The sequence below is a fragment of the Schistosoma haematobium genome, chromosome 7 (genome assembly GCF_000699445.3).
Source record: "Schistosoma haematobium chromosome 7, whole genome shotgun sequence".
Taxonomy (NCBI): domain Eukaryota; kingdom Metazoa; phylum Platyhelminthes; class Trematoda; order Strigeidida; family Schistosomatidae; genus Schistosoma; species Schistosoma haematobium.
The window spans coordinates 2,821,568-2,849,453 of record NC_067202.1 but is presented as its reverse complement, the minus strand read 5'-3'; the positions used below and the strand labels follow the sequence as shown (position 1 = coordinate 2,849,453).

The following is a 27,886-nucleotide window of genomic DNA, read 5'->3' as shown; positions in this document are numbered from 1 at the left end:
TCTGGCTGGCGATTGCAGGGGTTGTTGAGCACGTCGTCCCCACTCGTGATCTGGTGCGAATGCATGACCGAGCGCCCTCAGCTAGGTGAGTCCATTAAAACTAATGTGGTCAGCATCCAATGTCAAAAACAGAGCTGTTTATTTTGGGGATTTATTTACCGCTACAAGAGTGTCAAGTTGAGCTATCTGCATCTGATAATCATCTTTGGCGATTTATACACAAACTTCGACGAACTTTCTTCCCTCTGTATCCACGAGAGAGAAACTAAACGTAAAATGTCTGAAAATTGAAGTTTTAAATTTCTAGGTTAACGAAGGCGGTCTTTAAGGCAGTTTTGTGATGGCATTGCTATTGTTCGTTGGGAATTACTAAAACACTCTTCTTCATTTCCGTAATATATCTGAAACTAAATGCACTGCATAGTGCAAAATATAGCTTACTGTAAGATTTTGTGGATTTCAAGTAGATCTTATCAAGTTTTTACTCTACCAATTAAAAATTCTGTATATGAATAAAACGTGTCAGTCAACATTTCATACCAAATTTTTCAGACTGCATTATATTTAAATTTTATTACCGATCTTCGTGTGCTTCATCTTAGAAGTTTAGTTTTGTGAGCAAATGTTAAACGGCTGAAATGACGACTAAACATATTGGGTACTCCAATCCACGAAATTTCAAAGAGAAGATAGAACTTCTCAAAATGAAAGAAGCGGCGTCTACAGCAAACTTTGCTGCTGCTATGAGAGACGCCCAGGAGATCTGCAAGGTATGTTGTCACACCATTTGGCATTACGATTTTACATTCAGATTGCACATGCCTATGACGGCCTTCCATTATCACTTGATCATAACCATTTATCTGGAAGTGTCCCGAATCGCTCGGGAATCTTAAAAGCATACTCCCTGTCTAATATTAGTAATACTGACTATCAGACGTTAAAGACTGGCGATAACTCTAGTCAGGAAACCCCGTTCTTCCAAAAAGATATGCCGGTGAGTTTACTTCGTATCATGGTTTGTAGACATTGGTTTTTGTTTTAACTTTGGCGGTTATGTATTGGTATTTTTGCTCGTTCGTTTCTCTTAGCTTGAGTTACTATAAGTCTCAAAATTCAGATGCGAGGTTCTTGACTTCATAGTGCGTCTGATACATCTTAGGTTTAACGTCAGAGAAATTTCGTTTTGTAAGGAAATAACTACGTGACCTCATTCGTTAGCTACAAACTTTTTAACCGTACAGATATTTATGCGAGTAGCTTGGGATACTTGGAATACCACTAAGTATTTTAAACACAGTTTGCAACTTCGCAGCAGCGTCAGTTTTTTTAAAATCATCTCTCAATCGTCTATTTGTTGCATTTGTCTATCCATATTCGCTTTTCATGTGATGTTTTGTTCTGAAAGTACCATTGCCTAATGAAAATAAACTATAAGCAATTGATCGAAGAATATCAGAACGAATTCTGAAGACGTAATGGTCGCTGCATTTCTATGGCAGGAATTGTTTGCAACTTTTCCTATAATGTCGATTGGGTTTTGCCAATTTTACACGTCTGTTTTGAGTTATAGATCAACAAACATTTACTAGACGTTTGTATATCGATAAAAAGGACTCATCAAATGTACTTAATCAAGCAAACCTCATGTTAGCTTATGATTTCGTTTCATGGATTAGTAACAGGATAGATCACTTTCACAATATATATTCATGGCGCATATGATCATCATTATAATACCCCTGTGTTATCTTCAGTGATTGAGTTGTCAAAATACGGCACATTTTTGAAAGCCCAGCAAAAATTGTTTTTAGTTGTTGGATACACATAAACTAATATTCCTTTAACACGTATCTGCCAAAACATACATTGAATATTTGGTTTTCTTTACTACCGATAGGATTATAAACCGTCTCATGATCAACCTTTTCAGTGCTTCACTTCGGGAGACGGCGCTTCTAGTACTCCACTTGTTACTGGAAGAGAGTAACCCGTCTGCCATTGATAATCAGGATATATATTATATGCTTCTAGTAAAATAATGTTTTAGTCTGTGGCTAAATCTACTTCAGTGACTGACATTATATCGTTGTACGTCAATACCTTAGGTTTAGCGAGAGTATAACATCAAGTCCCCATTGTCCCGAATCAAAAATGTATTTTAGTAAAATTGGTGCATGAAGTATGAATTACACTACTAAACAATCAACAATAATTGTATTCGAATCGTGCATTTGTTCATGAAGTTTGTAGCTTTTAGTTCAAGACACGTAGGCAGTTATATATTTCTTGGTTGTGATTTGTAAATTAATCATAATTTGTGGTTGAAAACCTTAAGTGATAAGGTTCGACATCAGTTGCAGTAGCACTAATACATTCACTTGTTATCTGAATTTCAGTTTTCGTGGTACTCCGTACTTTTCACTCCCTGATGCTATCCACTTCTTTAGAATTGTATTCCTTATCTTTAAGTTCTCATTGCTATTGATACTATTGTCCTCAGTTCTATGTCCCGTTAATTATTTCACTTCATATGCTAATGTGATAAGGTTAGATGCAGGGTATTAGATTAGGGGATAAAGGTAAATCAGTTGATAAGGTTGTGAATCTTCATCGACTGAGATGGTTGGGCCATGTGTTACGTATGCCTAAACACCTATTACCACGATGCGCAATGCTGACTAGTGTTGGGGATGGTTGGAAGAAAGTTAGGGACGGCCAAATCAAAACGTGGCATCAATCCACAAAGGCACTAACTTATTGTCTGAGCTATTTTGGTAGATACAGACTACTTGGTTTGGGGTCTGAGCGACTATCGTAACCAATGTTTGGAGACTCTGAGTGACATGTTTCAGGGTTGATCCCGATGGCGTCGGTATATACACTCTTTGTCTTCCCTTAAACTATGAGATTAAACTCTCTTTATACCTTTCTTTCTACGAACCAATTCTTTTTCCCTGCGATACTGTGAAATATGCATATTAGGATTTTGATTAAAGTTGATGGAACAATAAACACAAGGTCTTACGCAATAGCCTCACGAAAAATATGGTCACCAAGGTAAAAAAGATTTATAACTGTTTCTTTCTGGATCCATGTATTTGGTTTAAATATTTTTATTGCAAAGTGTGACAGTTTTAAATCCCTTTGTTTATTGATTATTTTTAAAGATTTCGCAACTTCATCATGCCCACTATCGAGCAATTGACTTGAAAACCTTCTGTCCGTTTAGTCTCAGCTTTTGTGGAATATGTTCATAGATTCAGACACAAACCCTCGTTCCTTTTCTTTCGATGTATGTGCTTTAGCACGTATATATAAACTGATAAACACAGATCAGGGTTGCATAAGGCGGGTATTCGTCCACATTTGATTGTCACAATGAGTATTTGGTTTAGTATAGAGACACCAACTTGGTCGCGAAATACATTTTTTAGTATTGCCTTTAGTCTAAAATCAATCCTCCCAGTTATTCCATCTCATTTGAAGTCAAGTTTTAAGAAGACAGTCTTTTTATTAACCATAGGATATTCCATTTCCTTTTATTTATAATCGTTCTAAATTTACTTACGAATTTTTAGATATTTGGAAACAGTGTTTTCAATAGTTGAAATCATGAGTCAATAGAGGCTAGACCACCATGGAAAACCTGGAAGCATTGGACGGTCGTTTCGTCCTAATGTGGGGCTCCTCAGCAGTGCGCTTCCACGATCCCGCCCTCCCGTCGGATGCCGGCTCAGTGGCCTAGTGGTTAAGCTCTCTCTCGCGAGACTGACAGGTCCTGAGTTCGAATCTCGCGTGGGGAGGGGCGGGATCGTAGATGAGCACTGTTGGGGAGTCCCATACTAGGACGAAACTGCCGTTCAGTTATTCCAGGTTTTCCATGATGGTCTAACTTCAATTGACTCATGATTACAACTTTTGAAATTACTAAAATATCCACAAAACCCCTTCAAATAGTGTTTTGTAAACTATAGTCAATAAGCAAACAGGTTTTCCATGCTGGTCTAAATTCAATTGACTCATGATCTCAACTATTGAAAATATATATTTCAATAAGCCAACATTACAATTCGAAAAGAACTTTTTAACAATCAGTGGTGAAAAATGCACAAATTGATTTAAATAAAAATGCAAATATTAACAAAAATTACTAACAGATTTGCTTTATTTTAGTTATTTCTACAAATAATATTCTTAATGACTGATTGTTTTGACGAGCGTTGGTACTAGTAACATTATTTCAACTCTTTTCCAATACTAGTTATTATGTTAATTTCATTTGGCTACTGATTTGGTACGTAAACGTAAACTGATGCTCATCTGTGCCAGGTCCTACATTAATCATAAACGATAATATTGTGTAAATTTATCATTCATTTATAACATTGCTCATCTTTGTCTTTCATCCTCCAGGTCGATCGTAAAGATATACATGGCTCCAGTGTATCTAGTTCTCATACCAGTGTATATCCATCAGCATCAAATATTCATGATGAACGAGTTGTTCAAAGACTACTACCTAGTAGTAATGTACCAATTAAAGAAACTATTCCGGTTAAATTAGATGAAGAATTATCGCAAAAGTCTCAAAATCCCAATGTTTGTCCATTTTTGTATGATTCAATTGGTTCAAAAACTACCACAACAACAACTACAACACCTGATACATCTCATCATTTACATGAACGAAATACTTTTATTCATGATACTGATTATGCATCATCTGATAATTACTTGTCATCCTCTTGGTCTACTATTCCACCTACACAACATTCTGCTCCTAAAAGCTGTTTAGAGTAAGTAGCATGGAGTTTGTTTTTTTCGGAAAAAATTAATTGAGGAAATTGTTTAGTTAAGGGGGGTTTGTGAAGATTGGTTTAATTTATCGATGGTATTCATCACAGACGGATATTAGTCGTTGTATTATTGAAAACTATGGAGCGTTGTTTAATCTGGTTGGCGATTTTTCAGCAAGAAGGTACAAGTATTTATAAATAATTGTCTACACAAGATACTCAACATCCATTGGCTGGATACCATCAGCAACAACCTTCTGTGGAAGAGGACAAACCAGCTTCCAGCTGAAGAGGAAATTAAGAAAAGACGTTGGAAGTGGATAGGACATACATTACGGAACCCACCAAACTGCATCGCGAGGCAAGCCCTAACTTGGAATCTTGAAGGGAAGCGAAGAGAGGAAGGCCAAAGAACACATTACATCGGGAAGTAGAAGCAGATATGAAAAGGATTAATAACAACAGGAAAGAACTGGAGAGAATTGCCCGGGACAGGGTTAGATGGAGAATGCTGGTGAGCGGCCTATACTCCCACGAGGAGTACCAGGCGTAAGTAAGTAATGAAGCGTTGGATAGGTGTTTTGTTCCAGCGTGGGACTCCTTAACAGTGCGCACCCATGACTCCGTCAAAGACTGAACCCAGGGCTTTTAGGTCTTGCAGTGAATTTTCGACCATTCGGAACATTTAATCAGCATCCAATGGTACAGTTCCACCTTCAATCAATTTCGCAAAATAGTGCGGCGATCACACGATCTTAGCTGTTTTCCTTCTGACATTTCTGATATCCTCTAGTCACAACTCATTAGGACTTCAAGAACATTTTGAAGTAGGTCACTAGTATAAGCTGAGTATTATATTTTAGTTGGAGGGATTTTTTAGAGATTAGTTTCATTTGTCGGTAGTATTTGTCACCAAGTGGTAGAAGTTCGAATTCTACCATTAGGTGCCGACTCAATGCTTGTAATGACTAGGCGTTTGTCGTGAGACCTAAAGGTCTTATGTTTGACCCTTGGTGTCGTGGTTGCGCACACACTACTCAAGTGTTTCGTAATAGGACAAAGTGGATTTTAAATGCACTTCCTAGTTTTAAGTGATATCCTGATTAGGATCAATCTGTGTGGAAGTAGAAACAATTTCAGTGGTAACAGAAATGATTAGGTATGAATAGAGAAAAGAATTTATAGAGATATTAGGATTGAGGTTCTAAGAGAAGACAAAGAGTGAACGCACCTTCACTGTTGCTAATAATTTTGAACCATGTCACTTAAATTTGCTAACATTGGTTACGATGTGTGCGCAGACCCCAATCAGGCAATCTACTGTTGACATGGCTCATTCCAATTATCAGTGAGTTTATAAACTTGTATCATGCCTTAATTTTGTCGTCCCAAACTCCTACACCAGGCAATATCACCCGTCAGGATATTCAGCGGTTGGAGAGTGCATAACATATGTCCCAATCTCTCAATTGATGATTCGCTACCTTATTAGTCTATCTGCCATGCCTTTTATTTAATTTGTTTATTTGAACACATAAATATTGGTACAAAGAGGCACCGAATATATATGCGTTTTTCTTCCTCTCAATTTCGTAAAAAACAGTAATACTGCAAAAAGGTAGTAAGTAGAACTCTCCAGTCAATGGTTGTATGCACGTGGCCTTGTGTGAGCATTTGTATAGGAAGAGCTGACTTTCCGCCCCCCACCCTTGACCATACCAGGGCATTTGGGGGCTTTACTGATTGCGCCACGGAGGCTTATTCACTGGTGCCGAAGTGTACAAGCAGTGCTTCTATGACATCACCATCCTCTTTCACAGAACTATTATTTTACCAGGTTTTTTTATAGTAAAGTCTGGTAAAAATCTAATTGAGAGCAATATTGCTCGCTTATGTGTTGTTCTAAGATTATGCTTGTTTACCATTTGAAATCAGGCATATGGACTACTTCACTCATCATGGGAAATCTCAATAAACCTTGTAGGTTGATGGTTGATAATGTCTGTGTAAGGATCCAAACATTTTTGTCTCTTTTGCTAATCTGGGTTGTAGGTAAAATTTTTCCTGTTAGCCGAATTTCAATTATACTTTTATGCAGCAAATCACTATATTTTTGTGAATCATAGCATATGAAAGTGGAATTCACGTATTAGCTGCAATTATTTGTCCATAGGTATCTTCGAAGCACTACTGAAATACCGAAGGACCATCACGTGAGTAATACCAACGCCAGGCATAGGGTACTATATAAAACTGGAAAGTTGATTGATATGGCTAATAACTGTTCATCGACTGAGGTGTTTAGATCATGTGTTATATATATTTATCCATCGTCTACCCCAATGTCAAATCCTGATTAACATAAAATTAGGTTAAAAAGAGATAGTGGCAGACAAATCAAAATATGGCATTAATCCATAAATTCATTGATTGTTTATCTGAGCCATATTTTATCAAAGTTAAATTAAATTGACTTTAAGTAAATATCAGTAAACTCAATGAAATTTGGACTTAGCAAGTATCATTTTAGAAAATAAATGTTTACCTATACCATAAACTATTCAGCCAAAAATATATTACGCATTCATAAACCCAAGATCCGAAGGCAAGCTCGTACTGCTGACTGTACAGAGGTGTGGCGGCAGTAAGGTGTTTCCTTTAGACAATCAGCATAATAACAGCGATGCTGCCTTCTCACAAGGAGGAGTGGGGTTAGAAAAGGTCTACTCTAAAAATGCACATCTGGCCTTATCCCACGGATTTCCGTTTTCGGCGATAAGGTCCAAATAAGTACGGAGCGAATACGAAAATTACTCACAAAAAGGTCGTGTGTGACCAACCTCAGGCAGTTGTCTCTTGGGCATTGCAATCACACTCTCAGGTCAGTGAGACCAGATCTGACCCAATTTTCTTTTCAGGTACCTCCAGAAGAACCCTTCCACAGTGTGGGCAACTGGGAAGTGATAACTACCTTCATACTTCTAACAGCACTCAAGATCACAGTATTCATAATCAATCTCCTGTAACTATTCTATCGTTTAAAATTTGGTACTATAATGGTTAAATACAGAGTCACTCAGTCAGCTACAACCTAGTACCAGGCAGATATGCGCATCGGTCCAAGTTGCCATACCTCATTAACACAACAAGATGAATACCGGATTCATAGAAGTAATTAATTCAATGGTGGTAATATATAAAAGAAAGATTGCATATTAGAATATAGTACATGAGGAAAGAATTAGTATATAGAAAGATTTGAAGCGATTTTAATCTCATAGTTTAAGGGATAACAGAGAGTGTATGCACCGATGTCATTGTGATCGATTCTGAGCCATGTCACAGAGTCTCCAACTATTGGTTACGATAGTCACAGAGCAGTGAATTGTTAGATATGGTAATACTTCCAACAAAAAATCACACTTTACATAACAAATTACTGTGTGTATAGATACCCACATTACAGGAACTATTTACAATTTGTTTGATCAGTTTTACAACGAAAAAATAAACTTGGTTGAATATATTTAACTTTGAAGTTGTTAATATATCTTAACATGCATTTCGGTCAGTCAGTCAGTCAGTAACAACGTAGAACTTCGTACGTTTGTACATCAGTTCGAGTTGCCATACCACATTAGCACAGAGATGCAGTTGTCGATTCAAATCCCGTAGTGATAGAGGTGGTAAGAGTATAAGCAGCATTTAAATCTTACAATCATTCATTAACCCTTTACTGATACTTCATTTGTCTATAAGGTAAGTAAAGATATATTTTCATCGTCTTAAAGTTCGTTTAGTAATATACTTTCCCTTAAGGTTACTTAGATTAGTTAAGTACAATTTTTTTACTGTTCTTCAATAAAAACTAAACTACTCATTATTTTTTTAATATTTTGAGAGTAATATATATATCTTGTAGTAAAAAAATATGTTATGTTATTTGAACAATTACATTCCGATCATGATTTTTGAGAAACACATGAGTTGAATTTACGCTGTGCTTCTTTAAGTTTGATAAAGGTTTCTATTAAAATTTGTTATCAGTTGTACAGTTCTTTGCAAATAATTACTTACTTGCTTGCTTACTTACTTACGCCTGTTACTCCCAATGGAGCATAGGCCGCCGACCAGCATTCTCCAACCTACTCTGTCCTGGACCTTCTTTTCTAGTTCCATCCAATTCTTGTTCATTTTTCTCATGTCTATCTCCATTTCTCGGCGTAATGTGTTCTTTGGTCTTCCTCTCTTCCTTTGGCTTTAAGGATTCCATGTGAGGGCTTGTCTTGTGACGTAGTTGGGTGCTTTCCTCAATGTGTGTCTTATCCACATCCAACGCTTCTTCCTCTGCTGGGGTCTGGTTTGTTCTCTCCCACAGTACGTTGTTGCTGATAGTGTCCGGCCAACGGATCCGAAGTATTTTGCGTAGACAACTGTTAATAAACACCTGTATTTTCTGGATGATGACTTTCGTAGTTCTCCAGGTTTCTGCCCTATACAGTAGAACTGTCTTGACATTTGTATTGAAAATCCTGACCTTGGTGTTGGCTGGCAGTTGCTTTGAGTTCCAGATGTTCCTCAGTTGTAAATATGCTGTTCTTGCTTTACCGATCCACGCCTTCACATCTGCATCATATCCACCGTGTTCATCAATGATGCTGCCCAGATATGTAAAGGTTTTTACATCTTCCAAATCGTCTCCGTCAATTTTGATTGGATTGGTGCATGCTGTGTTGTATCGGAGAATCTTGCTTTTCCCTTTGTGTATATTGTGACCTACTGCTGCTGAGGCTACTGCTACACTGGTCGTCTTCTGCATTTGTTGTTGCGTTTGGGATAGAAGAGCCAGATCATCTGCGAAGTCTAGATCGTTCAACTGCATCTTAGATGTTCATTGTATCCCGTGTTTTCCTTCAGATGTTGACGTTTTCATGATCCAGTCGATCACCAGGAGAAAGAGAAAGGGTGAGAGTAAGCAACCTTGCCTGACACCGGTCTTTATTTCGAACAACTTTGCAAACAATGTATCTAGTTTATTTATTTTTATTTAAACACATAAACATTGGTACAAGGGGAGGCACTAAGTAGATATGCGCCGCACTTTATCATTCGATTTGTGTGAGGTTTAATATACTGCTCGGGTGCCCAAACCGAAGCAGGTGCTTTTGTTAGGGGGCCACGCACGGAGCCTTTCACGTAGAGGTCTGATCCACAAGGTAGTGGACAAAACGGCCGTCCAGTGCTTCCAGGTTTTTTAATGGTGGTCTAACATCAATCGGTTCATGATCTCAATCAATAATAAAATAATACTCATCGAGTATTTACGTTGTGTACTAATTATACAATATTATAGTGATCATAAAAATAATATTGAGCAATTGGAAGAAAGAGGATCAATGTTATCAAAGTAATTATTTGAGAAATTAAACAGTTGTTACTTCGTATAATATATAAAAAGAACTAACAAACTATTTCGATGAAATGTCAGTTTTATAGTAGTTATGTAAGAATCAAAAGACATATTGAAAATATGTAAAAATACAGAAGTGAAGGAAATTAGAAAATTTCACTGAAATCATGAATCGATCTAAGTTAGATCACCATTAAAAACCTGCAAACACTGGACAGTGGTTTCATTTTGGTGTGAGATTCTTCAGCAGTGAGCATCCACGATCCCACACATGGGACTCGAACCCAGGAACTTTGGTCTTGGACGCTAAGGCTCGATCTCTAGATCACTGAGCCAGCATCCAACGGTCTTAATGTCTAACCTTAATCGCTTCTCGACTGTACTGAAAATTAGAAATTTGATTGAGTATTTTTGAAATAAAGGTTTTAATCAAAGTTCAGCTAAAAACTCACCCCTATACCAATTGTCTAGGTAGAGAGGGTGGTTGTACAAAATTCTTTTTTATGCAGAGGTTAGGTTTGCGAACATGGATTCTGACAACTTCATCAGTATTCAAAAGACAAACTTGCGTAAACCATGTAGTAAATTTGATGGGATATAGTGGATAGAGAGGGAGAAATGTATAGGAAACTATAATTAGCAAACAGAATGAATTGTTTACAAATCATATTTAAATGTGTAAATGTTCTAAAAATTTAGTCACTTGATAATCAACATTGTCAATGTGAGTTACTCATTATTTCACAATATAATGTGACACTGCTGTGGTTTTATCGTTATAAATCAGTTCAAATGAATATTCTCGTTTGCCCCCAAATGCCCTGGTACGGCCGAGTGTGGGGAGAGTCAGTTCTCCCTCTACAAACGCTCTCACATGGCCACGCGTATATAGCATCTGCCAGGGAAGTCATACTCACTACCTTCTCGCACGATGGGTGTTGTTTACGAAACTGAGAGAACGAAAATTGAATGTCCGACGCTTTAACCGGCATAGTGGACACGAAGAGTTCACCTAGGACAGTTGGAAAACCCTCATTCCAAACCAATTCTGTACATGGGCTCAAGGATCCTGAAGTAACAAATAGCATAGAAACCAATCGTTGGTCACCGGCTACCATGGGACTACATTTCCTAATGTTGCTCCACTACCTTGTGGATCAGACTTTTAGGTTGAAGGCTCCGTGTGTGGCTTCCTAAGAAAACCACCTGCTTCGATTTGGGCACCCGGGCAGTATTCTAAACATCACACAAATCGAATGATAAAGTGTGGCGCATATCTATTTGTTGCCTCTTTGTACCAATGTTTGTTGAAATAAATAATAAATCATCACTATGATTGATATTTTGTATTTTTACTTCTAAGAAATTTCATCACTTTCTCGACCTAGATCGCTATTCATCATTTATGTTCTTTTTTTTCTCTCCTCACAGTCCAACTGTACATACACTTGATAAATTTAATTCCTCTATTTTTTTTCTTTCTCTCAATTTTCAGTAATTGGAATAATGAATGTTCCAGTGTTGCAGTTGTTAGTCAACATCATATTCAAAAGAATTTTAATTTATTTACAAATACTAAACCATACTATCATAGTTTACAACCAAAATCACATATTTCTACAAATCCTTATTTATTTTCTACATCACATTCAAATGTTGAAGTAGCATCTACTACTAGTTTACTTACACAACAATCATCATTAACGAATTCAAGTCAATATACATGTGAATCAGGTTATTTTAGTGCTGGTATATGTACACCAGTTGGATTTCGAAGTTTTCCTCCTACAAATTCTTTACAACATCAATTGAAAACACCATTTTCTGCTAATATTACTGAACAGATTAGACAAGCTCAAACACCATATTCAGTGGTTGATTGGCGCAGGTAATTACACATTTTTAACTGATTATTATTATTATTATCATTACTATTTTTAATATCAATCGTAGTAGTAATAGTCTAGAGAATTTGTGGAGATTTTGGTGTTTTCAAAGTTTAAACTTCGAATTGATCTTCGCTAGATTATCATTGAAAAACCTGGAAGTACTGAACAGACGTTTCATTCTAGTATGGGACTCCTCAGCAGTACGTATTCATGAAGTCAGATATTAACATTATTGGATACTGACCCAATGGTCTATAGGTTAAACGCTTACGCTCCAGACTGAAGACCCCGGGCTCGATACCTAGGTTCGGAGTCGTGGATGCGGACTGCTGAGGAGTCCCATCCTGGGTTTAGACGACCATCGAATGCTTCCAATTTTTCAGTGGTGACTTAAGATCAACTCGATATATTAACTGTTATTATTATTATTATTATTATTATTATTATTATTATTTCGGGTGCATACAATCTTGGATTCTCAACGAGAGCATTCTATTATCTTGTACACTTATTATCTGTACACTTGACTTAATTAACCATTCAGTAGTTCTATTCAACCACCTATTCACTTGTTGTAACTTGAACAGTTGTGCAGTATCATTAACAACCATACCAAAAATTGTAACCCATGTAAATTTGAATCCATTAACATGTATTTGATTCCCAAATTTAATCACATTCTATTTATTGATGATAATATTTTGATATGATTACCAGAACATTAAAGTGTCCTGTTGTCAATGAACGAGAACTCAGGTGGGGACAATCAATTTATTGTTTAACACAAAATTACAGGGTTTTCCACCCCCCTAGGTGGATCCTCCATATCCGCTAACCCGGTTAAAGCACCGGACATTCGCTTTTCATCCTCTCAATTTCTTAAACAACATCCCCACCACGAGAAGGTAATGAATAGGACTTTCCTGATTAGTGGTTGTATATGTGTGGTCATGTGAGAATATTTCTTAAGGGAGAACTGATTCTCCCCACCGTCAGCCGTACCAGGGCATTTGGACTAGATACCTGTCTCTACCTGACATGAATTAACTTTACTGATCACAGCTTCTCACTAGAACTTCGAGAATTCCCTCACGAAACTAGTCACTGATGTCTGTTGGCATAAGTAGCATACACCACACTGTAACTGTTTCAGATGATGAAATAAAATTTTGCCTATCGTTATATCACACTTTGAAAATTCCGTTTAAATCACAATATAATTGAAGAAAGTATTTTTGTTGTTGTTGAAATTCTATCCAAGAGGTTTAAATTCCATTATAATTGATATTCGTCTTTAAATAAATTTAGTTTAGTAATCATGTTTTGATTAATCATTCTACCATTTGATTCCGTACGGACTTTGAAACGGAATAGTTTTCTTATTGTTCCCAATTGAGGAAAGGTATCTTCATATACATTTATGTTGCATGTTTGTTTAATATTATTACTAGTTGTAATGTTTAATTTCTCCTAAGGACTGCTTCTGATTCATCTATCCACCATACATTATCAGATATTCAATTAAATCCAATTGAACAATATACATATGGTCCTGGGAAGACAGAAAAGTCACATGTTTTAAGTCCTAGGTCTATCATGTCCAGTGATCATTACTTCAGGCCAGCATGTAAATTGAGAGGAGTTGAAGAGGAAGAGACTTCAAATATTTTAACACCTATGGATGATACAGATACTAAGCGTGCTTGTATTATTCGACGTCATCGTGATACTCATCTACTGGACAATAGTCATTTAGTTCATACGGAACTACCAACAAATGAATCTCATCTAATGCCAGCAAAAAGACCCTATACATGTTCAACAGAGTCGCAGTCATCAAACGGATTTGACCCAGTTGCTTGTGAGATGAAAATGTGCACGTACGTTTCTGTTTTCAGATTTATTTACTTACGGTTTGTAGTTGTAAGCTTGAATAGATCACCCGCAGTTATGATCATATCTCATTGGTTTAACGATCATTGACTGCCTACGAATTTCCAAAATTCACCAAGTGTTAAATTTTCTCAATGAATTTGTTTATTTACAGGTATTTTAAAAGTGTTTTAGTCTAACGGTATGCTAGAAGAAAGCTAAGAGAAGTCAAACCTTCAGTCTGTGTACTCATCGGTTGTTAATCTGAGTCATGTGCTTACTTGCTTGGTTTGTGGTTTGCACAACCATTATGACCAATTGCTGTAGACTTCAGATGATATGGTTCAGAATTAACCGTAATGGTGCAAATGGAGTTATCTGGAGTTGCAAAACTATTTAATACTTTTTTATTGTACAAATTCGTTTTTTATTCTCGAACCGTATTACTATTTCTACTACTCTGATATTTATCTTAGTAATTTCATCTCTCCATACTATTGTGATATGTCAACTTGAATCAACGCGTGTATATATATATCAGATTCTACGTTGAATAAGTATGTGAAGCAATGTTAGAATTAAAGTATCTCCTTGTTAGGGATAGGTGTACTGTTATGAAATAAATAAATACCTTTAGACTAACTGGAATCGATTTTCAGTTAACCCCAGGTTCATTCATTGATTAATCAAAAGATGTCAAATTACATCCTTCGTCTTATTCTTCCGTTCTCATATGATTACTTTCACTCATTTTATTGTCTTTTTCTCTTAGTACAGTTCAAAATAGTTTCCGATTTTACATTGTTTCTCTCTGTCCACACTAACATATTCATCAATTGAATTTGTGTGAGTTTGTATTTTCCTGTTGTCGATGTTAAGGTACTATAATTGGTCGATCTGTGTCATTTGTGGATCCTGAACGGATCATATCAATACCACCATTTAGTCATAATAGCTTAGAATAATAGCTTGCAGTGGAATAAAGGGCATATGTTCCGTCTGATTTAGGGCTCGTTAGCTGAATGTGCCTACATCATAGGTGTCAATGTTCTCATTGAGTTACCGATCTATTATCTTTTGCTTCAAATCAAGTTCATATCTGTTACATAAGGTTATAGGTAACTGGACTCAGTAATTTTCACTGTACTGGTTGACATATCGCATTAAAGCTCATGTTTTCAATGTGAATGGAGCTCAATGACTGCTTAGCAGTTGAAACTATTATTCACATCTAAATTGTTGCCTTTTCCTTTGTAAATTACTCTCCACTTCCACTACCTCCACTCCATCTACTTTGATGATTTTGGCAGCCTGGTAATGGTTTCAGTATTCGTTCACGTGTAAACAGTAATAGAGCCCAGAACCCGAGGACATAAACATTATGTACTCGGTGTGATTGAATAATTATCATTTCAATAGCCTTCTTTTCTTGTTGAGTTTTGAGTATAAATATTATTCTTTACTGTTTAGACCACATATGGACAACAGTGGTAGTACTATGGAAAAGAAAAACATTGTAAGTAAAGTTTTTTTCTTTTTTTAAAACGGTTCTCATTTTTCAACTACTTTTTTTTGAGTTTTGTTTGCATATAAATCTTTTTCACAATTTTCCCCTTGATTTTACATTGTATTGATTAGCCTTTAAACGAATAAATCTTTATTTAAAATGGATTTCAATCTGTTTTACGTGATCATAAATAACGTTGATCATATCACAAATCTAGGTGTAGACTCGGTCGTGTTATCACATGTCACATGTCGAGAGGAATTTTTAACAAGCTACACATATTCAATCGTTTGAGCTCTGGGCCACATGACTAGTAGTTCCGTGACTGTAAAAGTGTGTGACAGCAGTAAAATGTTTCCATCAGACAACAAGGATTTGGACCGATGAGACTTTCTCACAATGAAAAGTAGGGCTTATAAAAATGGTTGACCCTAAAACTAGCACAACACACCTTATTCCTCTGATTTCTGGCACTAACAATAAGTCTTTTAAACTATGGAGCTAACTCATCTAAAACTATCCACAAAAAGACTGTCTGTCTGTTATCCACCTGAATCTACGGTCACGGCATCGGTAATTAGAAAGTGACGGTTACCTCTAACAACATTCACGGTCACCTCGTTCACAATTTAATAACTAACATTTTTATCTTAATATATTTCCATGTACTCAGTTACAGTTGTTTTGATGATTAAGTCTATCGAAATAGTTTACTGCAATGGTTGATACGCAGTACTTACTCATTCTGCTCAGTTGTTAATGTCTTCCTTTGGATGATTTGTTTTTCATGATAGTTGTAGTAGGAGGCAAGACTATGAATTGGTTATTGAGGGTTGTCTAAATTTAGAAATTTTGACGGAATCAAACCCCAGAGTATAATTCTCAAATTATATTAAAGATATGATTGTTGAAATTATTTTGTAGTCTACGCTATGACACTATGTTTTTACGGAATACTGTAACGGCTATTTTTTCTTTTTGCCTATTGGCGGTTGTATGAACTTTTCTAGGATTCCACTGTCGATACAGCATTGAAACATCACAAAAGTTGGAAAATTCGTTCTAGTGTTTATAATCCTCATAGTTTAGAACAACCAATGAATAAATCAATTTATCCATGTGTGTCCAATAAAAATAATAATACAATGACAACAAATTCAAAGTATTCCGAACTCATTGATCCATCTTCTCTACTATCAACCTCATCATCTCATAGTTTTCATTTCAATCAAGATCATTATTCCTTTGGTGGTACACATCTACACAATTTACCTTTACAGCATGCAGAATCACATAGAGGTAATCTGGTTAATATGTTGACTGCAAGTGGAGAAGTTGCTAGGAGTGGAACAACTGGCTCAAGTGGTGTTGGCGTTTGTGGCAGTGGCGGTGGCAACAATAGTAGTATTCAAGACAGTACAACAGCAGATGATTTATTTCTTCGTAACACTAGTACTGGTAATAATGATTTGGATGAATATTTACAACTCCCTAATTTAATTTGTAAGGCGGATGAGTCTACCAATCATTTTGGTAAGTATATGTATGTTTGTTTATTTATCAAAAGTTACGTTTATCTGTTTGTTTTTCCTCTTTTTGAAATCATAATTATTGATAAATAATCATAAAGTCGATTAATCTCAACTTTATGCTTAACATGTTAGAAATGGTCAAAAAGTTTGTACATATAAATAGTTACGTGAGTGCTGATGGCGGTAGCTCGACAAATGAGTTCAATCTACGTATAATAAAAGCCAGAGTGATTTCTACTAATCTGAACCGTTCATTACATCTCTTGATCTGGATGTATAAGGCCGGTTTTACAACGCACCGTTAAGGGCAGATGTGCTGTATGTTTGTGAAACATAGCCTCTTAGAACTGATCTTGTTAGATGGTTGTTTATGTCCAATAATCGTTATCTCCATAGAATCTTCTGTTTTCAGTGGGGAAAGTTCAACAATGTGTATTCAAGCTTCAATCAGATAACTCAATTGGTATGACCGTCTTCGGCGGATTGATTATATGCTACAAATGTGATGATCAGTTTCTGATATGGTTTCAGGGTATGATAGAAAGCTGTATAAGACTAACATCTATCGTCCTTCACAACTCCAGTGATTGAAATTCTAGAGGCTGATGCAACTCAATGGCTTTTGATATTAATAGATATGACTCAAAACAAATGCCAATGGTGGTTCTTTTACATTATTCATAAAACAGAAGAATTTCTTGAACTAAAGCTATGTTTCCTTACTTTTGTTCTCTCATTGAAACATACTTACTTACTTACTTACTTACTTACTTACTTACTTACTTACTTACTTACTTACTTACTTACTTACTTACTTACTACTTACTTACTTACTTACTTACTTACTCACTCACTCACCACTCACTCACTACTTCACTCACTACTTACTCACACTCACTCACTACCACTCACTCACTCACTCACTCCACTCACCTCACTCACTCACTCACTCACTCACTCACTCACCCACTCACCCCACTCACTCACTCACCACTCACTCACTCTACTCACTCACTCACTCACCACCTCACTCACTCACTCACTCACTCACTCACTCACTCACTCTACTACTCACTCACTCACTCACTCACTCACTCACTCACTCACTCACTCACTCACTCACTCACTCACTCACTCACTCACTCACTCACTCACTCACTCACTCACTCACTCACTCACTCACTCATTCACTCACTCACTCACTCACTCATTCACTTACTCACTCACTCACTCACTCACTCACTCACACTCACTCACTCACTCACTCACTCACTCACTCACTCACTCACTCCTCACTCACTCACTACTCACTCACTCACTACTCACTACTCACTCACTCACTCACTCTCTTACTACTACTCTTACTTACTTACTTACTTACTTACTTACTTACTTACTTACTTACTTACTTACTTACTTACTTACTTACTTACTTACTTACTTACTTACTTACTTACTTACTTACTTACTTACTTACGACTGTTACTCTTCGTGGAGAAGCATAGGCCGCTCACCAGCATTCTCCATCCAACCCTGTCCTGGGCATCATTGAAATATCCCTTCTTTTATAATCTATTCTTGTTCATATATTTCTATTCATTTATATATTTTGATTTTACTACCCTTATCCTTTTTTTTATCTACTTACCATTTCATTTTCTTATTTGTAATGGTGCATATTTATTTTGGTGCCCATTTATATATATCAATATTTATGTGCTTTAATCAAGAAATTTGATTTATTACAACTGATCATAATATTGTAATTATGCATACAGTATGATTTGTCGATCTTGGAACATATGACCAATCAATCTTGTGATTACACAAGCGTATGTTTATTATTATTGGCAGTAGTATTAGTAATTAGTTTTTTTTTACCATTTTAGATAGGAAATTGTAAGTTTTGTGTAATATACCTTAATTTATTGCGAATACTAATCGACCTAAGTTAGACAACCATTGAAAACCAAATAACACTGGTTAGCTATTTCATCATAGTATAAAACTCTAGAGGAATTCAACAATGTTCAGTGTAGAGTCGTTACCTATAGAAGATAATGAAAGATGGTTGCGTAATATAACGGATTTATTGAAGTTAGAAGTGTAAATCATTTGATACTGACTCAGTGGTGTGAAAGTTAAGCGATCGCAACGAGAAATGCAAGTTCTAGGTGCAACCATCTTTGGTATCTTAGATGTGCAGTAATGAGGAGTCCCATATTACGACGAAATAACTTCATGGTTTACATTGGTTATCTAACTTAGATCGGTTTATGATTTATTATTTATTTGAACACATATTGGTACAAAGGGGTACGGAATACATATGCGCCACATAAATCATTCGATTTGTTTGAGGACTGAGATACTGCCCGTGTGCCCAAACCGAAGCAGGTGGTTTTCTTAGCGGGTCACACCCGGAGCCTTTGACGTTAAGGTCTGATCCACAAGGCAGTGGAGCAGTGTGAGAAGATGCAGTCCCATGGTAACCGGTTACCAATAATTGGTTCATACACCATTTTTTCTTTCAGAATACTGGAATCAGGGTTTTCCGGTTCACTCAGGTGGACTCTCCGTGTTTACCAACCCAGTTAAAGCGTCGAACATTCGTTTTTCGTCCTCTCAAATTCGTAAACAACACATCCGCCACGCTAAGTTAATGAGTAGGATTTCCCTATCAGTGGTTGTATGCACATAGCCATGCGAGAGCATTTGTAGAGGGAGAGCTGACTCTCCCCACTCTCGACCCTACTAGGGCATTTGAGGGCTTTTTGATCTCAGTAACATTCAAATTCTCCACAACTCCACCCCTCCTCTCCATACTCAGAATATTTTATTGACTATTAAACACTAGTGTTTTTATGAAAGTGTACATATCTTTTCTGTAACCATATTTCAACTGTAGTTTACTGTATGATTAAACTCTTTGTACATTCATTTATAAAATATCAAATATTTTGTAAATCAATCATAATACAATTAAAATGAATACAGAAGAATGTATAAGTGATTAATTCATAATACAGATATTATTACATCTTACATATTACATAATATTATCTCAATAAAAATAATGCTTTGTAGGTTTAAACCAAATCTAAAGGAGATCACTTTAAACATTTTGTTGTAGGTATTATAATTTACTAAAGTTTTAATTAGTTTATAGTTGATATTATGTTCTGTTGTAGAAAAAGAAATACTTTTCGAAGTATTTCATCATTTTTAAACAGAGTAAAGCAAAGTGTGAGTGTGTGTGTGTGTTAAAAACTTGTATCATATGAAGAGATAACAGGGAGTTTTTTTTCTGAGTTATTAATTATTGTTATCATATAGTGGAATGTCTGTTTCAATGCCCCTAAATGCCCTGGTATGGTCGAGAGTGGAGTGGGCCCGCTCTCCCTCTCGAAATGCTCTCACACGGCCACACTTATACAGCCTCTACCAGGGAAGTCCTACTCACTGCCTTCTCGTGGCGGGGGTGTTGTTTACCAAAATGAGAGGACGAAAAGCGAATGTTCGGCGCTTTAACCGGATTCCAAACCAATAGTGCACATGGGCTCCAGTATCCTGCGGGAATAAATGGCGTATGAACCAATCGTTGGTCACCGGCTACCATGGGAATGCATCTTCTCACGATGCTCCACTGCCTTGTGGATCAGACCTTTAGGTCATAGGCTCGGGGTGTGGGGCCCTCTAAGAAAACCACCTACTTCGGTCTGGGCACCCGAGCAGTATCACAGCCCACACGCACACAAATATGGTGTGGCGCATATATATTTAGTGCCCTCTTGTACCAATATTTCTGTATTGAAATAACTAAATAAACTGTTTCAATGGCCGAGTTACAATAAGACACTTATATATTTGCCTCCAAATGCTTTGGTATGACCGAAGGTGAGGAAAGTCAACTCTTACCTCTAGAAATGTTCTCACATGGCCACACATATACAACCACTAATCAGGAAAGTCCTACTCACTGCCTTCTTGTGGTGGGAATGTTGTTGACGAAATAGAGAGGATGAAAAGCGAATGTTCAGTGCTTTAACCGGGTTGGTGGATATGGAGGATCCACCTAGGGGAGTTGGAAAACCCTGATTCCCAATCAATGGTGTACATAGGCTTCCGTATCCTGAGTGAATATATGGCATATGAACCTATTGTTGGTTACTGTCTACCATGGGACTGCATCTCCTAACATTGTTCCACTGTTTTATGGATTAAATCTGTAGGTCAAAGGCTCTGAGTGTGGCCTCCTAAGAAAACCTCCTGTTTCATTTTGAGCACCCGGACAGAATCCAAGCCTTCACACAAGTCGGATGATGAAGTGTGGTGCATACATATTTTGGTGCCCCCTTGTACCAATGTTTACGCATTTAAATAAATAAATACTTTTAATTAGTTCCCGAATTACTTAATTACATTCTTTTATAGTCATTTCAACTTCAATCATCCATAGTATGTATATTGGCTGGTGTAGTAATTACATTTTCTGAGCTATAAATGGTAAATGAAAGTCGAATGCCTTCATCACCAAGCCTTATCTTCCACTTTAATGAAGTTGACCCTAGTGTTATTTTCTTCAGAACAACATTGGGGTTATTTCAATTGTACATATTTTTCAACTTGACTAAAGAAAAACAAAGTCATCCATTGCAGGTTACAAATACACTGAGTCATTTCAACATTATTCCCTATATACCTTTACATTATTATTATTTATCCAAATACAACCTGATACAACAGGTTACCAAAATATAGAATGCATGATACATTTTTATGTAATCTGGGATATTTCCAGAGAGCCTAGACAAACAAGTGGTTTCATTGACAGATCATTCCCTGAGCATTCGAATAAACGAACGAATCCGAAAAGTAGTGGAGCAGCGTCAAGAAATTCAGTCCCGTGGTAAATTCGTACGCCATTCCTTCGTTCTTTTAAGATCCAGGAGCCTATGTGTACCACTGATTTGTAATCAGGTAGATTCTCTATACCTACTCACTCGGACATTGTCTTTTCGTCTTATTACTTCCGTAAATAACATCCCTGCCTCATGGAGGCAATGAGTAGAAATTCTGTGGCAGCGACCATAAACTCGTGGTTATATAAAAGGATTTCATGAGAGAGAGAGAGCTAATTCTTCTTACCCTTGACTGTACTATGGCATTTGGGGGGCGTTCTTACTGTAATTTGATTTAAAAAGCTACATTGATTTATTTCAAATGATCTTCAGTAATGCAAAAAAATTCACTTAATTTGAGTATTGTTTTTCTCTCTAATAGCTGGACGACGTGATAGTTGTACTATGACTGCAGAAATACTTTCCACTTTGGCTAGTTTTCGAGAAGAAATGGGAGAGTTTGGTGATGGAAAAGTTCATTCAGATATTGTTCCTGCTAGTTCCAATTTTGGTCCCCATTTCGTTCATATACCCAATCGTACCGGTGTATATAATCCTATGCATAACGATGATACCAATCCTATTAAAAATGTTGTCAAACAGAAAACTACTCATATACACAATAGTATGATACCTTCTAACTCCTTAATGCATCCTACTACTGCTACTACTATTACTAATAGTAATAGTACTACTACCACTACTGCTATTACTACTAATACTACTGCCACTACTACTACTACTAGTAGTAATATTTATACAGTTGATCGATATAGACTTCAAAGTGCTCATTTTATTCAAAGTCATGGTGGGGAGATTAACAACAATGGAATGTTAACAAATTCTTCTACACCAACTATTTATTCTTCATGCGTACATCATGTTGGTGATAAAATTGGCATATCTATGTCACCAAATGATTATCGCCTTTTAACTGATCCTAGATTAGTAAATTATGTAACTGATAAAGAAACTGAAGCGAAAATAATCAATCAATAATTGTAATATTATTATTAATGTTCTTTTTGTGAATAATAGTAATCATTCATCACGTATTTAATTCATATTGTATTACCCCGGTGTGTGTATGTGTGTGTGTATTGGCTTGTTTGTGTTTATTTTTCATTCAGTGTGTATGAGTTTTTTTTGTTTTTGTTTGTTGACAAGCCTCTTTATGTTCCTATACAACAACATCAACAACAGTCCTATAATCATCAAAACGTATCCAGTATGGATAGTTCAACAATTTGTTTTTCTATACAAACTATTTGTTTGATTGATTAGTTGGATTAAACTTTGTTGTTCATATCAAATATTCATTTATGAATGATTAATTGAATACCGCCTTGTTATCCCATTCTGGAGATCAAATCAAACAACATACATACACAAAGACATACTTATTAGTTACATGTGCCAGTCAACTCTCTCTGTCTCTCTCGATATTTATACATTTGACAACTGATTAGGGTTGTTACTTCTTTGCTAAGTGATTGATGAATTAATTGATTCATTTATTCACTTACACTCATTAGTATTGGTATAATGTACTTTCTTCTTTTAAGTGTTTTCATTGAATATCCTCTTTATATATTCGTCTTTGTATCTTCTTGTTATTCAATTATTTTATGTAGTATGTGTTTATGTTGTTTATATTGGTAATGTTGTGTTGTTTTGTCAACCGATTCATTCATTATAATTTATCTGCTATTCAATATTCTTGATGACACCGGTAAAAGTATGCATATATAGGCAAACATACTCATAAATGCATATAAAGTATATAAGTATACACACAACAAGAACAACATTTTCGAGTCTATTCATGAATATTACTATTGGTGATTGTTCCTTTATTCTTGTTTATTTCTGTCTCTTAGTAAAACTGCTACTTATTCCCATCTCTCTCTCTCTCAATCCCCTCCTCTTTCATTTATTCTGTACTTTTCTTTCTCATCGATTCATCTATTTACCTATCTATATATATTGATCAACTGATCGATCATTAGATTGATTGATTTTACTGTTCCCGGTTAACACCTACCACCTATTAGTTATTGTTGTCAAGATATTTTGTTTTGAGTATCTTTTTATATTTTTTTCTTCCTATAACCCATTAACCCTTTTATCTTTGTCTCTTGGTGTTTTGGATTTTGATCGATATATATATATATATATATATATATATATATATATATATATATATATATATATATAGTTACATTGGTTTTGTCTTGTCTCTATACACACATACTTCGATATTTGAACGTATCCAGTTGAATTTTTTTTTCTTTATGTGTATATGTGTAATATGTGTACTGGTTACTAATATTTGTTCATTAGTAATTCTATTCCCGGTCATCATCTTAATAAAACGATCCTTTTCCCTTCTTCTTCTCCTTCATTAAAACTTTCTGATCATTATTGATCATCATAGGGTTAATGGATTGTTTTGTATTCGACTTCTTCTATGACTATTATCAATAATATTTAATAATATAATCGATAGAATTGGTGTTATTACTTCCTTATTTACTTGTTTTAACCTCTTGCCATTATTATTATTATTATTATTATTATTATTATTATTATTATTATTGTATTTCTGTACGATTCGTAGTAGTACCATTTACTATACAGACATGATTGTACTACTTTGATCAGTGATTTATTTATTTATTCATTCATTTAGACATTGACTTCTACTACTTCTCGGTGGTGGTTCTTTTTTGTAATTTTAAAGAAAAGAAAAGAAAAATAAATAAAAAAATCGCACAATGTTTATGATTCATTGAGTTATGTGTATATATATGAATGTGTGTGTGTGTGTGCATGACTGTCGGTTGTGTATTAATAGTGCTGTACGGGTTTGTGCATACATGAGTAGATGCTTCTATGCTCTAACTGATCTAATCATCGTTATTACTGTTGTACAAGTCTTGTTGGATAGACGCTTCGTTTTTCTTTATAGAAAAAAAGAACACCTATAAACCATGTTTATGTAATGGACAATAATGTTCTATTATAGTTGACTAACAAAGAGAAAACAAAACCCCCACACACTACTGCTTATGGTTTCTCCTTGAATTTAAACTTTCACTTATCTTATTTCTTTTTTGTTTACTTGTGTGCGTGTTTATGTATGTCTTCCTAATTGAGTTGTCCTACTTCTATTTCAATCAATTAAATGATATGCTGTGTAAGTGTCCGGTTCTCTGTCTCTCTCTCTCTCTCTCTGTGTTGAATGGGTGACCGCTTATTTGTAATCCTTCTTCCAAGCGGTATTATTATTGTTGTTGTTGCTGCCAACACCATCGTCAGTCTTTTTACTGCTGATCATTGTTAACACTGGTGGCGTCAGTGCACATTTTTCCTCCCATTATTATTATTATTATATTTCTAAAAGTGAATCTTTCATAATCATCTCATCACATATATATATTGAATTAAAGTTTAATATTATTTATGTTATTACTTATTTTAACTTACATTAACCTACAATATATTGTCCTCTATCATCTCCTCTATACAACAATGACTTCTTTTCTATGGGTTCTTTTAAAATTCATCTTCTATTTAACATTTATTGTTAACACTAAAGAAATTTATTCGTTTACAATCATATTTATGTGTTTTGGTGCAGCACAAATAAAAAAACTCCTAATGTTAGGATATAATGTATGTTGTTGTTCTTGTTGTCGTTTTCAATATGTTCTTCTCTTCCTCCTCATCCTCCTTTCTCTCTCTTCCACACACACACAAAGAAGAACATGCACTATTTGGTTTCATTATTTAAATAATCAAAAAAAATCAACTATGATATATTTAATTTCACTATTCATTGTTTCCAATTTTTCTCTCTCCCCCTCTCTTTCCTGATCTTCGGTTAGTGTTCTGTCTTGTTTTGTTTCTCCTAGTGACTAGTGTGTAGTTTTATTGAAGTGCATGTGTGTATGATGATTATGTTTTTTTTATTAATTTAAATAAAAATAAAGATTTAATTTATTAAATATAATATAAATATTGATAATATTTATTAACAAAAGATAAAATTGTAATAATCATTTCTTATTAATAAGTAGTATATACTTGTAAAGTTTTTGAATTAAGACGGTGAGATTATTCATAGGTTATTAGTATTCGATTATAGATGTCTTTAAAGCATTGTTCGGTATATCCTGGAATCATCGAGTAAGTGATGTAGTTGTTAGGAAACGGCTGGAACATGTGTTATGTATGTCCAACCACCTACTGCCCTGACAAGCGATGTTTTATAGTGTAGGAGTAGGTTGGAAGAAAGTTAGGGGTGGGCCAGACCAAAACATGACACAAATCCATGAAGTCACTGACACGTGGACTAAGCCATGTTGGTAAATGTAGACTACCTGGTTGGGATCCGTGCGATGATAGCAACCGATGGTTAGAGACCTTGAATGACATTGCTTAAGATAGTTTGCAATGGCGCAGGTGCATCCACTCTTTGTGTTCTCCCAAATTCTAATCTTCTGAATTCTTCATGTCCCCATGTTTTTCTCTTTCCAAATTTATTTCACTGGATTATACTCCTTGAATAACATCTTCGAACCCTAATCTTTCTGATAATTGCTTATACTTTTACTACCTCTACCATTATGGGATTTGAATGGACAGTTGTATCTGTAGAACAATGAGAAGACGGAGTTGATCTAAAAACATTGTGATGTATTTGCACTATACATTTCGAACAATCTGGTCACACATATACTTGTCAGGGTATTTTTATATAAAAATTAATAAAGGTCAATTAAATAAAAGTTCAAGTAAAATAACATATAATTGAAACGGGGCACAAAATTAACATTAATACAGCATTTAGAATGTTGTATAGAAATTGTCAAGGTTGAATTCTTGAGTTTATTGAAGCCTTGGCTAATCGTAAATTTAAACCACCCCCCTTATGTGTACAAAAACAATTTGTTGTAATCTTGAATTTACCTTGGTAATCCTTAAGTCATTCTATGGCCTAGGATAACGTGACCATTTCTTATTCTTTCTCTCCCCTTTGTTATTTTAATTGGACTTTTATTTGTTTGACCTTCAGTATTTTCATATAAAAAAAATGCCCTGACAAGTATATGTGTGACCAGATTGTTCGAAATGTATAGGGCAAATACATCACAATGTTTTTAGATCAACTCCGTCTTCTCATTGTTCTATCGAAATTTATAAAAATGGACTAATTGCTTTAAATTGTATCTGTGTGGTGACGTAGTATGGCAACTCGAACTGATGTACGTACGTACGTACGTACGTACGAAGTTCTATGTCGCTGTTAACTGGCTGATTGTAATTTATGGAAGAACCAATCAGGTTAAAAGATAACAAGTTTCGGATTTTGCCGCGAAATTCACCCATCCATTTTGATAAATGGAGTTATGGTTTATAGCCCTCATTTTGTCCCAGTTATTAGGTGAACACTCACGATCACTTTAGCGTCGCTCAAAGATCGTCCACAAATTATAGTCTCACCATTAAGACTTTGTTACAATAATTTTGTAATTATTAACAATTGAACAAATTCTTCTATGAATAAAACTAGATCTACGCGAATTCAACAAACCAGACATGATGTACAATATTTCAATGATAATAATTTTCCAATAGAAAATGAGGTTAGGGCTTTAGATGAAACTTAATAGTCAAGATGAGACAACTAAATCAAATTTGTTACGTAACAGCTCTGTTTTAATGACATAACTGGAAGTGAGAATAAACAATCAAATGATTGTAATGATAATTAAAGTAGTATAGATTGAACAAATCCTATCATGGTTATTATTTTTTTTTTTACATACCAATCATTTTCTATTCTTGTTCTCTTCTCTTCAATCTTCTTAACCTTTTTCTGCCAGGTATTCCTGAATGACATGGCTCAAAATCGTTTGCAATGGTGAAGGTGCATTTTTAGTGGCCCGTGGTTCTCGACTCCATTTTTAG

The 27,886-nt window shown here is 35.4% G+C and overlaps 1 protein-coding gene across 2 annotated transcripts; it reads left to right on the top strand.

Moving 5' to 3' along the window:
• Positions 1-271: 271 nt before the first annotated feature.
• MS3_00009433 (uncharacterized protein) lies at positions 272-26,447 on the top strand (the record flags this gene model as incomplete). 2 transcript variants are annotated; one of them, XM_012942927.3, is made up of 8 exons in its annotated part: positions 272-770; positions 812-997; positions 4,417-4,799; positions 11,705-12,097; positions 13,574-13,978; positions 15,441-15,486; positions 16,488-17,010; positions 22,293-22,909. In XM_012942927.3, the coding sequence occupies exons 1-8, from the start codon at positions 639-641 to the stop codon at positions 22,907-22,909; spliced, it is 2,685 nt and encodes an 894-aa protein (XP_012798381.2). In that variant the 5' UTR covers positions 272-638. The 2 variants fall into 2 exon arrangements, with proteins under 2 accessions (XP_012798381.2, XP_051064224.1); XM_051217801.1 differs by having other exon boundaries at positions 11,705-13,978; positions 22,293-26,447.
• Between the last annotated feature and the right edge of the window lie 1,439 nt (positions 26,448-27,886).